At 43.7% G+C, this 11,726-nt stretch overlaps 2 protein-coding genes across 6 annotated transcripts; both read right to left on the bottom strand.

Annotated features, from left to right (window-relative positions):
* Positions 1–1,724: 1,724 nt before the first annotated feature.
* Positions 1,725–7,542, bottom strand: LOC127752885 (uncharacterized). 5 transcript variants are annotated; one of them, XM_052278323.1, is made up of 7 exons: positions 7,431–7,542; positions 7,264–7,308; positions 7,016–7,133; positions 4,106–4,162; positions 2,985–3,093; positions 2,679–2,904; positions 1,727–2,520 (listed from the first exon to the last, which is right to left on the bottom strand). In XM_052278323.1, exons 1-7 carry the CDS (start codon positions 7,485–7,487, stop codon positions 2,323–2,325), a joined length of 810 nt encoding a protein of 269 aa, XP_052134283.1. In that variant the 5' UTR covers positions 7,488–7,542; the 3' UTR covers positions 1,727–2,322. The 5 variants fall into 5 exon arrangements, with proteins under 5 accessions (XP_052134284.1, XP_052134283.1, XP_052134286.1 ...); XM_052278326.1 differs by having other exon boundaries at positions 7,220–7,303; positions 7,431–7,526; XM_052278325.1 differs by having other exon boundaries at positions 1,728–2,520; positions 7,264–7,303; positions 7,431–7,536.
* A 509-nt stretch (positions 7,543–8,051) lies between these two features.
* LOC127752888 (uncharacterized) lies at positions 8,052–11,558 on the bottom strand. Its single transcript, XM_052278328.1, has 7 exons — positions 11,421–11,558; positions 11,258–11,305; positions 11,044–11,164; positions 9,877–9,933; positions 8,789–8,897; positions 8,483–8,708; positions 8,052–8,398 (listed from the first exon to the last, which is right to left on the bottom strand). The coding sequence occupies exons 1-7, from the start codon at positions 11,460–11,462 to the stop codon at positions 8,216–8,218; spliced, it is 786 nt and encodes a 261-aa protein (XP_052134288.1). The 5' UTR covers positions 11,463–11,558; the 3' UTR covers positions 8,052–8,215.
* Positions 11,559–11,726: the final 168 nt, after the last annotated feature.

The raw sequence follows: 11,726 nt of genomic DNA, 5'->3' as shown, positions 1-11,726 counted from the left end.
TTTGATGCTGATTTCACATGAAAAATCCCTTGAGCTCCTTATTTTTTCTTCTTGCATACACACAAGTCCTATGCTATCAAATTCTTGTAATCTGAATGCCCTCCCTCGACTGATGAATTCTTTTGTTTTTCATTCCTTTGTTGTACACTTATAATCCATTTCTATTTAATTTATATACTTTTCTATCCTTTTTTTCTATCAATAATCCGAACGAGCCCTAAGAATGGTTGGGGTGAAGTGATTTTGGGGCAGTTCGTACCGGTGTCGGTAGGGTTTTCAGCTATAGCGGTCTTGTCCGCTATTCCTCTCACTCCACCGTCTTAGCACATTCTCTCCCATAACCTTTTATCGCCTTCTGTACACCGGATCCACTGTTGGAGCACCTCTAGAGGATCTCGCTACATATATACTTCTAACTAATTATATATATCGTTTTATGTTCATCATTAATGGATGATCGATCATTATTTCTTTATTTCTCCTGTGTTGTACGTATTCTGGCCTCCATATAGGTTGGGCATATGTGTATAATACCCCGTACGACGTATCAGTAAAAGTTATAATAATTTATGGGTAATTTTTTTATATATTCTTAGTGATTTAAAAACCAATGTTGAAAAATAAATTTTGATGAAAAAAACTTAAAAATCAATTTCAAAATTAGCTTCTAAAATTTAAATTTTGACAGTAGCTAATTTCATATAAGACTAACGATGGGAGCCTATATGGTTGTGCGTAAAAGTAGTGAGTAAACATATATTACTGAATGTGCTTGTTCATGCATTCATGAGCGTGCACCAGATGTTTGCATGACTACAATATCTAGTTTCATCCCTGTATAGTTGAATCTCTATAGAAAAGAACAACCCAGCATTTTTTTGTTCCATGGCGTAGTTCACACGGCCTGCTGAGCCATGGCCCATGGGCCTAATTGCTTGATCGATTCATTTGCAGAGAAACTTCTGGACGCTGGTGCACGCGCGCGCAAGATCGTTTGTGCGAGCCTCTCTTCCCCGAAACCTGGGTTGCCACGTGGCATGATTCTCCTTCCGATTTTTGGCATTGAATTCGTATTATAAGATAAGATGCGGCTCCAGTCACTCAACCAGGAAACCAGGTACGTGAAGCGTCCCCCGACTAATAAAATCAGTGCAAGTTAATAGTTTATCAGGGGAAGCTTTGGCAGCTATAATTTCTTCTAGAATCAAAAATTTCTCCAAACAATCTAGCTTTTCCTCCTCACAAGAAGTTGTTAGTTGTAGAATTTAGAAAATGAACTAGAAGCCAGAAGCTGGAAAACCCAACTTCTCCTAATTCTCATAAGTTGGCTACCAACCAAAAAAATCTAAAAATCTTAGACTCTCTAAACAGGAACTAAATACCTTCCTTGACAATATTAAGGGCGATTTTGGTCTTTTTGTCCCATGTGACTAAAAATATATATTTGGCTCGCAAGTCTGCGGGTGTCAAAGTAAAATATAAGGGCCTCATCTTTCGTTTATGCTTATGCTTATCAACCAAAATTTAAATTTTTCAACCTTAAATTTGGAGATGATTTTAAGGTTTTTTTTCATCGAAGTTTATTTTTCAGCCTTTACTTTTACATAGCTAAGAACACATATATAAAAGTTTTATTCACAAATTATTTTTTATTTGCAAATATGCCGTTATGGTGGCTCCGTAAATAAAAACATAAATTGGGCTCGCAAGTATAAGGGTGTTCGGTTAAAAAGATAAAAATAAAATCTCGCAAAAAATAATAAACAAAATGCAGTAGACCACATGTCATCACCTTCTCTTACCCTTACTCTGTCTCTCTGTCCCTCGCTGCTGTTTCACGTGGCCGCCGGGGAGTTGGCGATGTCGCGTAGGAACAAGCAGTTGGCATCGGATGATCGGAGTGCCTGTGTGTGCACAGTAATCACTAATCAGAGAGACGACATCTTGAACAGTTTTTTTTTTTTTTTTTTTTTTTTTTTTTTTTTTTTTTTTTTTTTTGCGGGGGGACATCTTGAAGTTTAAGTTGATCCATCCAGCACGAAGCATTTTTCAACCAGGAAAAGAAAAGGTAGCACATGTTCAGCGCAGAACTGTAGATAGGCACATTAGGTTTCAGGCAAATAATCTGCAGTGGTCAGACCGCAAGTCAAAACCACATGTTCCTGGACATGGAAGAAACATCGAACATCCATATGAGCTTCATTTTGCTCGTGGACGCAAAATATTCATTCCAGAAATCTACTCCTATCGGCCTCCTGCGACTGGAAGTTCGAAGGACAATCCTAGCATTCACATCTGAATCTCTGATATAGATATCACAAATCACAGCGCAGAAAACTCGTCAGCATGTCGATGATGATGATGATGATGATGATGCCGGTGGCTTCTTCTGTGAGCTCGCACCTCCCTTCTCTTCACGGTAGTACCAGTGTGCTCAGCAGACTTGTTGCTTTGTATGTTGCTGTCTGAAGAACCAAGTATACAAGCTAGCGGGTCCTCCATGAGGTCTCCAAATGATCTCTGCAAACATAAACATGGCAAAAGAAGTTTAATCATCTTGCAGGGAATCATTAAAAAAATCGGATTTGCTATACAACTGTCGACAGTTAACAGGTGTGAAAACTTTCAAATTGTATAGCTACTCCCCTAAAAAAATTTGGATTCTGGCCACAACTTACAGTGTTTGTAGTTCTGTGCCCAGAAATTGATCCAGACCCATCATCCGAGTTCTTAACTTCGATCTCCTTCACCCTTTCCATAAAAGCGCTGTCAACATAAGTATTGCGTAGATGCCACCTGAAAAGTTGCCTATCTTGATACTGATCGCTAAACAGATGCTCAGCAAAGAAGTTCTCTTTTACAGCTTCGACCAGGGTTTTTTCATCACTATGCTTATTAAGTATTCTGTTAAAGAAACAACTAGTTAGTTGGAGCACCTGATACACTATCAAATCAAAGTATTTGATTTGTTTCACAGAACATACATATTAGCAAGCTCCATCTTCATGCGTTCTTCTCCACGTTTCAAAATGAATTCAGCACCTGCTCGCAAGGCTGTATAATATACAAATTTTCCACCAAACCAGGCAATGCCTGAAACAAGGCACCAGCAAATTAGCATTATCAATATGAACAGAGAAGATAAAATCAAAACTAAAATTTTACGAATAAAGAACTGTCAATCCATCAAATATACTTGTAGGTTCATTCCCCTGAATCACTTTGACATCCCAGACGATGAGAAAAGTACTAGCATATTTCATCCACTGCTGAGTGTAGCTAGCAAACAATAGGTTTTGTCAACTATGCCAAGTGATTTTACAATATATTGCAAGTTTACATGCATGAATGGTGGCAAAAACAATGCCATAATAAACACACAAATGGGTTAGCTCTATTTCTAAGAGTAGCCAGCCTGGAACCTTCAAATTTGACTTTGCTTTTGGAATATCAAATACACATTATGAAACTCAAATAACATGTACATATAAGTTAATGTTCAAAGAACATATACATATAAGTTAATGCTTTCTACATATTGTTAGAGAATCCCCACCAGTGGTAAGGTGACTATAAGTTAATGCTTTCTACATATCGTTAGTGAATCCCAATGAGCAAGCCACCTGTCTTCCCCCCTCATTCCCTGCTGAATTGTCCGAAAATTGGTACCGGACTGGCAATGTTTCTTGGTCCAGGACTAGAGTAATATAAAACTTGCCTGCAACTCTGCATGGCATTGCGATCATTGATATACAAGAGTTACTAAAAGACACCAAAGGCACCCTTCTTCAGCCAGAAGGAGGGCACTTGCCAAGCTTGGGGCAGCGCCATTAATTACATACCGGTTTTGATGCTTTCAAATTAGGCGGGGCCGCGGGGTCTCAAGGGCTCTCTCTATTGACAGATCTAGAGTCCTAGGGTTAGAGTCAGGTTTGGTCATATTTTTGTGGCATAAGTGTGCTTGTAATCTGAAAGCTAAGGTGTGAGGTTGTTTATGTACTTCGGGCATCTTTACCCTTTTTTCTTCTTAATCTAATGAAACACAAATCTCCTGCGTGTTCGAGAAAAAAAAAAGTCACTACAAGATCAAAAAACTGAGATTTACCAGTAGATACGCCGATTCTAGGAAACCGAGGAATAGGAGGTTCGCCTATTTTAGGTCCTGCACAACAGAATATTGGTAAGGAATCACACACCTAAAGGCCAAAGCAAGGCCTGAAAGGTTACTCAACAATGATAGCTTTGCAGCTGTACTCTATACTAAATTGTTTTCTTTATTTTAAATGAAAATAGCTTTTTACTTGTTATAAAAACACGACTATACTGACAGCATATGTTCAGGACCCAACAAACCCAAATATTAATATAAAGCCCAAATTTGTCATAAAGTAAGCCGGAATGCTTCATATGTAGCATTCAGGGTGAGAAAATTTAGGTAAGCATATAATCCCATTGTTATTTAATGTGAAAAATGTAATTGATAATAATAAAAATCAACATCCCTCTGGTGCAGAACATATCAAAGGCGATTAGAAAAATGACAACATCAATAAATTGCCTACGCTAATGGAGCAGCAGAATTTCTTCCATTTCAGTAAGATAAACCGTTTTTATTAGATGAAATGGTTATTTAGAAATCAGGGAAATGCTTTTTTTTATTAAATATCATCACTTTCAGCCAGTATTGTTGTTTCGAGTTTTGGTATATTACAACCACTTTTTATGTGAAATTTTAACCCTATTAAATATTTTTATATGCAATTTGCACATATAATTTCCAACACTAAAATCACGCAGATGTCTTACATCTATGAACTAACTTATATAATACCACAAAATGAACAACGTTTACAGACATGTTCTTATTCCCCCCCCCCCCCCCCAGCGTCGCTCACGCGTCGGGCGGCTCGGGGGCGAAAAACCCTAGCCGCCCGCGCCTTCTCTCCCTCCCTCCCCCCACCTCGCCGCTGCTGGAGCCCGCCGGCGGCGAAGCCGGCAGTGGGCAGGGAAGGCGGCGGCGAGGCCTTCTTCTCTTCGTAGCGTCTCCCTCCTCGGCGTGAAGGACGAAGACGACGAAGCTCCCCACCGGCGTGGTCCATGGCGGCTACGGCGGCGAGGTGGGGAGGAGGCGGCGGATCCGGAGCCCCCATGGCCGGATCCGGCCCTCCCTCGCCTGGATCTACGCGGCGGCGGCGCGACGGCATGCGGCCGTGGTGGCGGCCGGCGGCCGGCTACGGCTAGGCCGGCCCGGCACTGGCGCGGAGGCGGCGGACGGCTGCAGCTCGGCGTGGAGGCGGCTCGTCAGCGGCGGGCGCGGGCGGCGGATGGCTGCGGCTCGTCGTGGCCGGCCGGGTCGCAGAGGCGGCAGGCAGCTAAGCCTGCCCGAAGCAGCAACGGCGCCCCTGCTCACTCGCTCGGCCTGGCCGCCCGGCGCCAGCCCATGGCGCGGTGGGTCGTCCAGGCCTCGGTGGCGGCTCGGCGTGGTAGCCGGGCAGCCGGGATGCCGTCGCGGTGGCCAGGTGAGGCGCGGCGGCCGGACTTCGGGGGCGCCGGCGGGTGGCGCCGGTCCGGAGCAGCAGCACCACCGACGGCCAGATGGCAGTGCAAAGGGAGCTGGCGGCGATGGGCCGTCTTCCTCGTTGCCGGTCGGCACCCTCGGCCTTCGTGGAGCTCCTCCCCTTCTTTGCGGGGAGTTTCTAGGTTGGATTGAGGCGGCAGCTCGTCAGTGGGGGAAGCTCAGGCTACCAAAGCAATGCCACCTAGTCCCAGGTTCTCCTTCGGCCAAATCTGGCGAGGCGGCTGGCGGGTGGTGGAACGGAGGAGTCCTGGGCCAGCTTTCAGGGGTGGTGGTTCGTTGAAGTCGACCGACGGAGGGGCGTCGGTGTGGTGTAGTGGATGCCACGTGCTGCCATTTGTCTATGTGGTGGTTCTGAGTTGGTGGACGGCGATCTGCAGTCAAGGTTGTAGGGTCCCAGGCGAAAGCCTAGTCCGGTGGTTCACCGGGCCGGCAGCGGCTACGTCTTCGGGCGTCGTAATCTCCTTGGAGCGTTGTCAAGGGTTACCCTCTCCATTTCTTGGCGAGCTTCTCTGGGTGAAAACTACATCTTTTTTGATGGGCGATGGCGGCATCCTGGATGTCGTGACCACCATGGTGGCATCGTTTTCGGAGCCTCGTCTCTGTGGTGTTGCTGTAGGCCTAGCGGCGTTCGGCCAAGCTCAACGGGGGTCGTTTGGTGCTAGGTTTCACCCTCAGCGGTTTGTGCTTGGGTGGTAGCACGTGGTGTGTGGCAATGCACCTTGGTGCATTTTGATGTTTTTTCTCTTGTAACTTTTATTCCTTCTTAATATACTCGGTTGGCCTCCTTCGGCCTTCCCGGCGAAAAAAGACATGTTCTTATTGCTATTTCCCGTTCAAGCCTTGCATTACTGGAAATACCCATTTCAATCCAACATACCATTTAGCAATAGCTAAAAGAAACTTCCAACTGTCCATGATTAGATAGATGGTCAGTCTAGCCAAATTCTCTCGCTATTTTATAAAATCCGATGTCACTTGGTCTCCTAACAACACTCAGGGGGTGTTTAGATACAGGGGTGTAAAGTTTTGGCGTGTCACATCGGATATTATATAGGGTATCGCATGGGGTGTTCGGGCACTAATAAAAAAAACTAATTACAGAATCCATCAGTAAACCGCGAGACCAATTTATTAAGCCTAATTAATCCATCATTAGCAAATGTTTATTGTAGCACCACATTGTCAAATCATGGAGCAATTGGGTTCAAAAGATTCATCTCGCAAATTAGTCGCAATCTGTACAATTAGTTACTTTTTTAGACTATATTTAATACTTTATGCAGGTGTTTAAACGTTTGATGTGACATGGTGTAAAATTTTTGTGTGGGATCTAAACAGGGCCTCAATCACAATTTTTTTGATAAATTTTTGTTTGGTGTCTGACTGCTTGACAGATTCACAGATAGAGACGGGCGCGCGCATGCAGAGAAAGCTCACCGAGGCCTAGGGCATAATAACTCGACGCACCAAACGCCGCGGTGGCGAAGACCTTGAACACGCTCGCGGTCATCTTGCTGACCCGGATTGTGACCTCCTCCTCAAGCGTCATGTTCCCCTACAGCAGCAGCAGAATCAGAATCAGCAACTGCACAAACCACACCCAAATCCAAGAAACCAAGGGCGGAAAAGGAAAAAAAAAACCAGAAAGGAGTCGCACGAAGAAGAAATCTGTTCATGCCGCGAACCTTGGCCAGTAGAGATTCCTCCAGGTCAAGAATCACCGGGCTCACCTGCAAGAAGCAACATCAACGGGAGAAGAAAAAGAAAAAAAATCCCCATGAAAGCCTCAGTGGCCTCACCACCGCGCCAACGAAGGAGCTGTCACAAGCAAGCAGAGCGGGGGGTAGCAAACCTTGCCTCGTGCGACGTCGAAGATCTCCTTCAGCTCCTGCAGCCGCGGCATCACCATCGCCGCCGTCTCTCGCCCTCCTCCCCTTTGCAGGCAAGGTCGCGTGTACTGTGGAATACTGGAGAAAGCGGAGGATATCACTCGAGGACGAAGAAGAGGTGGGGGGGTTAGTTTGGGCTCGGAATGGGCCAGATATGGGCCCGGAAGCATCACGGCCCAATAGGATGTTGGCCCATATGAGAAGCAAATTTACCTCCAAATTTGACCCTGTTCGCGCTGAACACAAACATTGTACAGTGTTTAACAAACTGTACAATGTTATGGCCGTTGTACAGTGTTATAGCCGTGTTATGTGGGCTCCCAATTGGACCTAACATTGTGCATCTTGCATTCTTGCGTGCTAGATTAATTAGTTTCTGCCAACAATTTCTCCATGTTTGAGATATAGATGTTGCTTACATCGTGCTAACAAACTGCAGATGGGCACATTAGGTTGCAACCTGATTGGTTCAACCACAACTGCAGGTGGGCAAGCAATCTGTGATGATCAGATCGCAAGTCAAAAAACACATGTTTCAGTTAAAGTAGAAGGCCGCATTGCGCCAAGCAGAAACTTCCTAGACATGGAAGAAACATAGAAACATCCCTATGAACTTCATTTTGCTCTTGGACGCGAATAACCATCCCAGAATTCTATTCCTAATAGTTGCCTGCGACTGGAGGCTCGAAGGATAATCCCAGCATTCATACTACTCCACATCTGAAAGCTCTGATATAGACAACACAAATCACAGTGCGGAAAATTTGTCGGCGTGTCGATGATGATGCCGGTGACTTCTTCTGTGGGCTCGTACCTCCCTTCTCTTCACGATAGTACCCGTGTGCTCAGCAGACTTGTTGCTTTCCATGTTGCTGTCTGGAGAACCAAGTATACACGCCAGTGGGTCCTCCATGAGGTCTCCAAATGGTCTCTGCAAATAGAAACATGTAACAAAAAGCTTTTGACTATCTTGCAGGGAATTATTCAAAAAATTTGGATTCTTGACACAACTCACAGTGCTTATAATTCTCTGTCCAGAAATTAATCCATGCCCATCATTTGAGCTCTTCACTTCGATCTCCTTCACCCTTTCCATAAAGGCGCTGTCAACATAAGTACGGCGTAGATGCCACCTGAAAAGTGTCCTATCTTGATACTGATCACTAAACAGATGCTCAGCAAAGAACTGCGTTTTTACAGCTTCAACCAGTGTTTTATCATCACTGTGCTTATTGAGTATTCTGTTAATGAAACAAGTAGTTAGTTGGAGCAGCTGATACACTATGAAATCATATTATTTGATTTATTTCACAGCACATACATGTTAGCTAGCTCCATCTTCATGCGTTCTTCTCCATGTTTCAAAATGAATTCAGTACTTCCTTGCAAGATTGCATAATACATCGCCTTTCCAGCAAACCATGAAGTGACTAAAATATGGCACCGGCAAATTAGCATTATCAAGGGAGAAGATAAAATTGAACATAATATGAATATAGAAGAGTCAATCCATCAAATATTTTTGTAGGTTGTGACTAAGGTTCACCGACTTCATTCCCCGAACCAATTTCATGTCCCAGACCATGTGAAAAGCGCTAGCAGGTTTCATCCACTGCTGAGTGTAGCTAGCGAACAACATACTTCATTAACTATTCTAAGTTGATTTTAAAAAATATAGTTTAAATGCATACATGGTGGCAAAAGTCATAATGCACACACAAATGGGTATAGCTATGGCTAGGAGTAGCCAGTCTGGAACCTTCAAATTTGACTTTGGTTTTGGAACTCAAATGCACGTTATGAAACTCAAAAAACAGGTACATATATGTTAATGCTTTCTACATATTGGTAGAGAATCCCCAGCAGTGGCATCCTATTAGGTTTTCAGTTCAATAATCATGTGCAAATCTCAATGAGCAAGCCACCTGTCTTTCCCCCTCATTCCCAGCAGAATTGTCCAAAAACTAGTACTAGTGTGGCTATGCTTTGCTCTTGGTCCAGAAAGAGTGATATAAAACTTGCCTGTGACTCGGCATGCCATCACTGAGTAATTAGGTAGAGAATACTACAGGGATTTTAGACACCAATATTATTTTTTTGTATGCGATAAATTGTTTATCTACCATCCAGTTAAATGCTATATTTTTCATATAAACCTCACCCAACCAAATCAAATACAACCAACCAAACAAAATCTCTTTCAAACCGCATCCCTCGTGTAAGCAACCAAACAAACTCTCATGCTAGCCAGGTCAAATCAATACAATCAACCAAACAGCTGCATGTGTATCACCTTAGCCAGGTCAAACTCAGCCTGTATGAGAGAGATGAGCCAGGCTAAGGGGATGCAAGCAACCAAACACACCCATAGAAGAGTCTCTAAAAGTTCCAAAGGGCCTTGAGATTTACCAGCAGCCATGGCGAATCTTGGTAGCCGAGGAAGAGATGGTTCACCAAATTTAGCTCCTGCACAACAGAAAATAGGTAAGTAACCATGTGTTTTGTACCTAAAGCAAGCCCTGCAAGGTTACTCGACAATGATAGTTTTTCAAATTTACTTTAAATGAAATCGATTCTGTTAAAGCTAAATCGTTTCCTTTCTTTTAAATGAAAACAAGTACACGACTATATACCTACAATAAATGTTCAAGACCCAGTGAATACAAATATTAATAGAAAGCCCAAGCTTGTCATAAAACTAATCCAAAATGCTTCATATGTAGCATTCATGGTGTGCAAATTTTTAGAAGGCATAAAACCCGATCGTTATTCAGCATGAAAATGTAATTGATAATAATAGAAACAACACCACGTCTGGTGCAGAGCTTATGGAAGGTGATTAGAAAAATGACAACATTGATAAATCAGCTATGACAAAGGAACGGTAGATTCTTTTTCCATTTCAGTTAGATAAACTTTTATCAGACGAAATGGTTACTTAGAAAATGGGAAAATGCTTATTATTTTCTTCAAAGAGAAATTTATCAGTTTCAACCAGTATTGTAACTTTGAGCTTTGGTATATCACAAACATTTTTTATGTGAAATTTTAACCATATTTAATATTTTTATATGCAATTTCCAATACTAAAATCATGCAGATGGCTTGAACTTATGAACTAACCTACATAGTATCCCAAGACGAACGACGTTTATAGACATCCTTAAGTCTAATTACCATCCAAACCTTGCATGGGAAATGTCATTACTGGAAATACCCATCCCAATCGAAAATGTCATCTAGCAATAGCTAAAAGAGACATCCACAGCCCACAATTAGATGGTCGGTCTAGCGAAATCCTATAGCCATTTCATAATAATTCCATTCTACCCAACAAATACTTTTCTTAATCACTTGTGTAACTGCTGCTCGTGTACAACAACCACAAAATACAATAGCATCCCAGATTCACTCGAAACACAGGTGTATGGTTTTCGGGCCCGGTTTTCTCATAAACTGGGTCAATTCCTTTTTTTTCTCTCTTCTTACTATATAACAGGAACTCACTCTCCTCTTTCTGAGTTTTGCCTCTAAAAAAAAGAAGACGCGTCGCGTGTGCGAGAGAAAAGCTCTCACCAACAATGCCGGGAACATAATACCCCACGGCGGCGATCGCCCCGGTGGAGATGGCCTTGCCCAGGGTCGCGACCACCTTCAAGACCTTCAATGTGGCCTCCTCGCGCAGCGTCATATCGCCCTACAGCAGCAGCAGCAGCAGAATCAGCAAACGCCAAAACCACAATCCAAGAAACCAACCACTGGTTACGGAAGGAGGCAAAAAGAAAAGAACCTTGGCCCGAAGGGATTCCTCCAGGTCGAGAAACACAGGGGGTGTCTCCTGCAACAGCAACAGCGGAAGGAACCGAAAACCCATCAAATCCCATCAGTCTCTCTCACCGCCGCACAGTCGGAGAGAGCTCAAGGGCAGGGGGGACGAGCAGAATCGGCCAAACCTGGCCTCGTAGGACGGCGGCGAACTCCTCCAGCATCACCATCGCCGTGGTCTCGTCCCCTCTCCTCTCTCCTCCCGTTCTTGCAAGGTTTGCGCGGAATGGGGGAGAAGCGGAGCGGCGGAGAGCAGAGCACACGGAGGTGAGGACGAAGGGGTAGTTTGGGCTCGGAACGGTCCAATGGGCCGTCGGGCGGCCCATAGTGCTCCCCGGAAAAGAATTTTTAACATTTTTAATTTTACTTATTAAAATATTTATAAAAATAATGTTTGGTTTTAAAGTTTTACAAATCTACATTTCTACACCCTG

The sequence above is a fragment of the Oryza glaberrima genome, chromosome 10, assembly GCF_000147395.1.
Source record: "Oryza glaberrima chromosome 10, OglaRS2, whole genome shotgun sequence".
NCBI classification, from domain to species: domain Eukaryota; kingdom Viridiplantae; phylum Streptophyta; class Magnoliopsida; order Poales; family Poaceae; genus Oryza; species Oryza glaberrima.
Note: the sequence above shows the minus strand (reverse complement) of the source record. Positions and strands in the feature narration are given on the sequence as shown.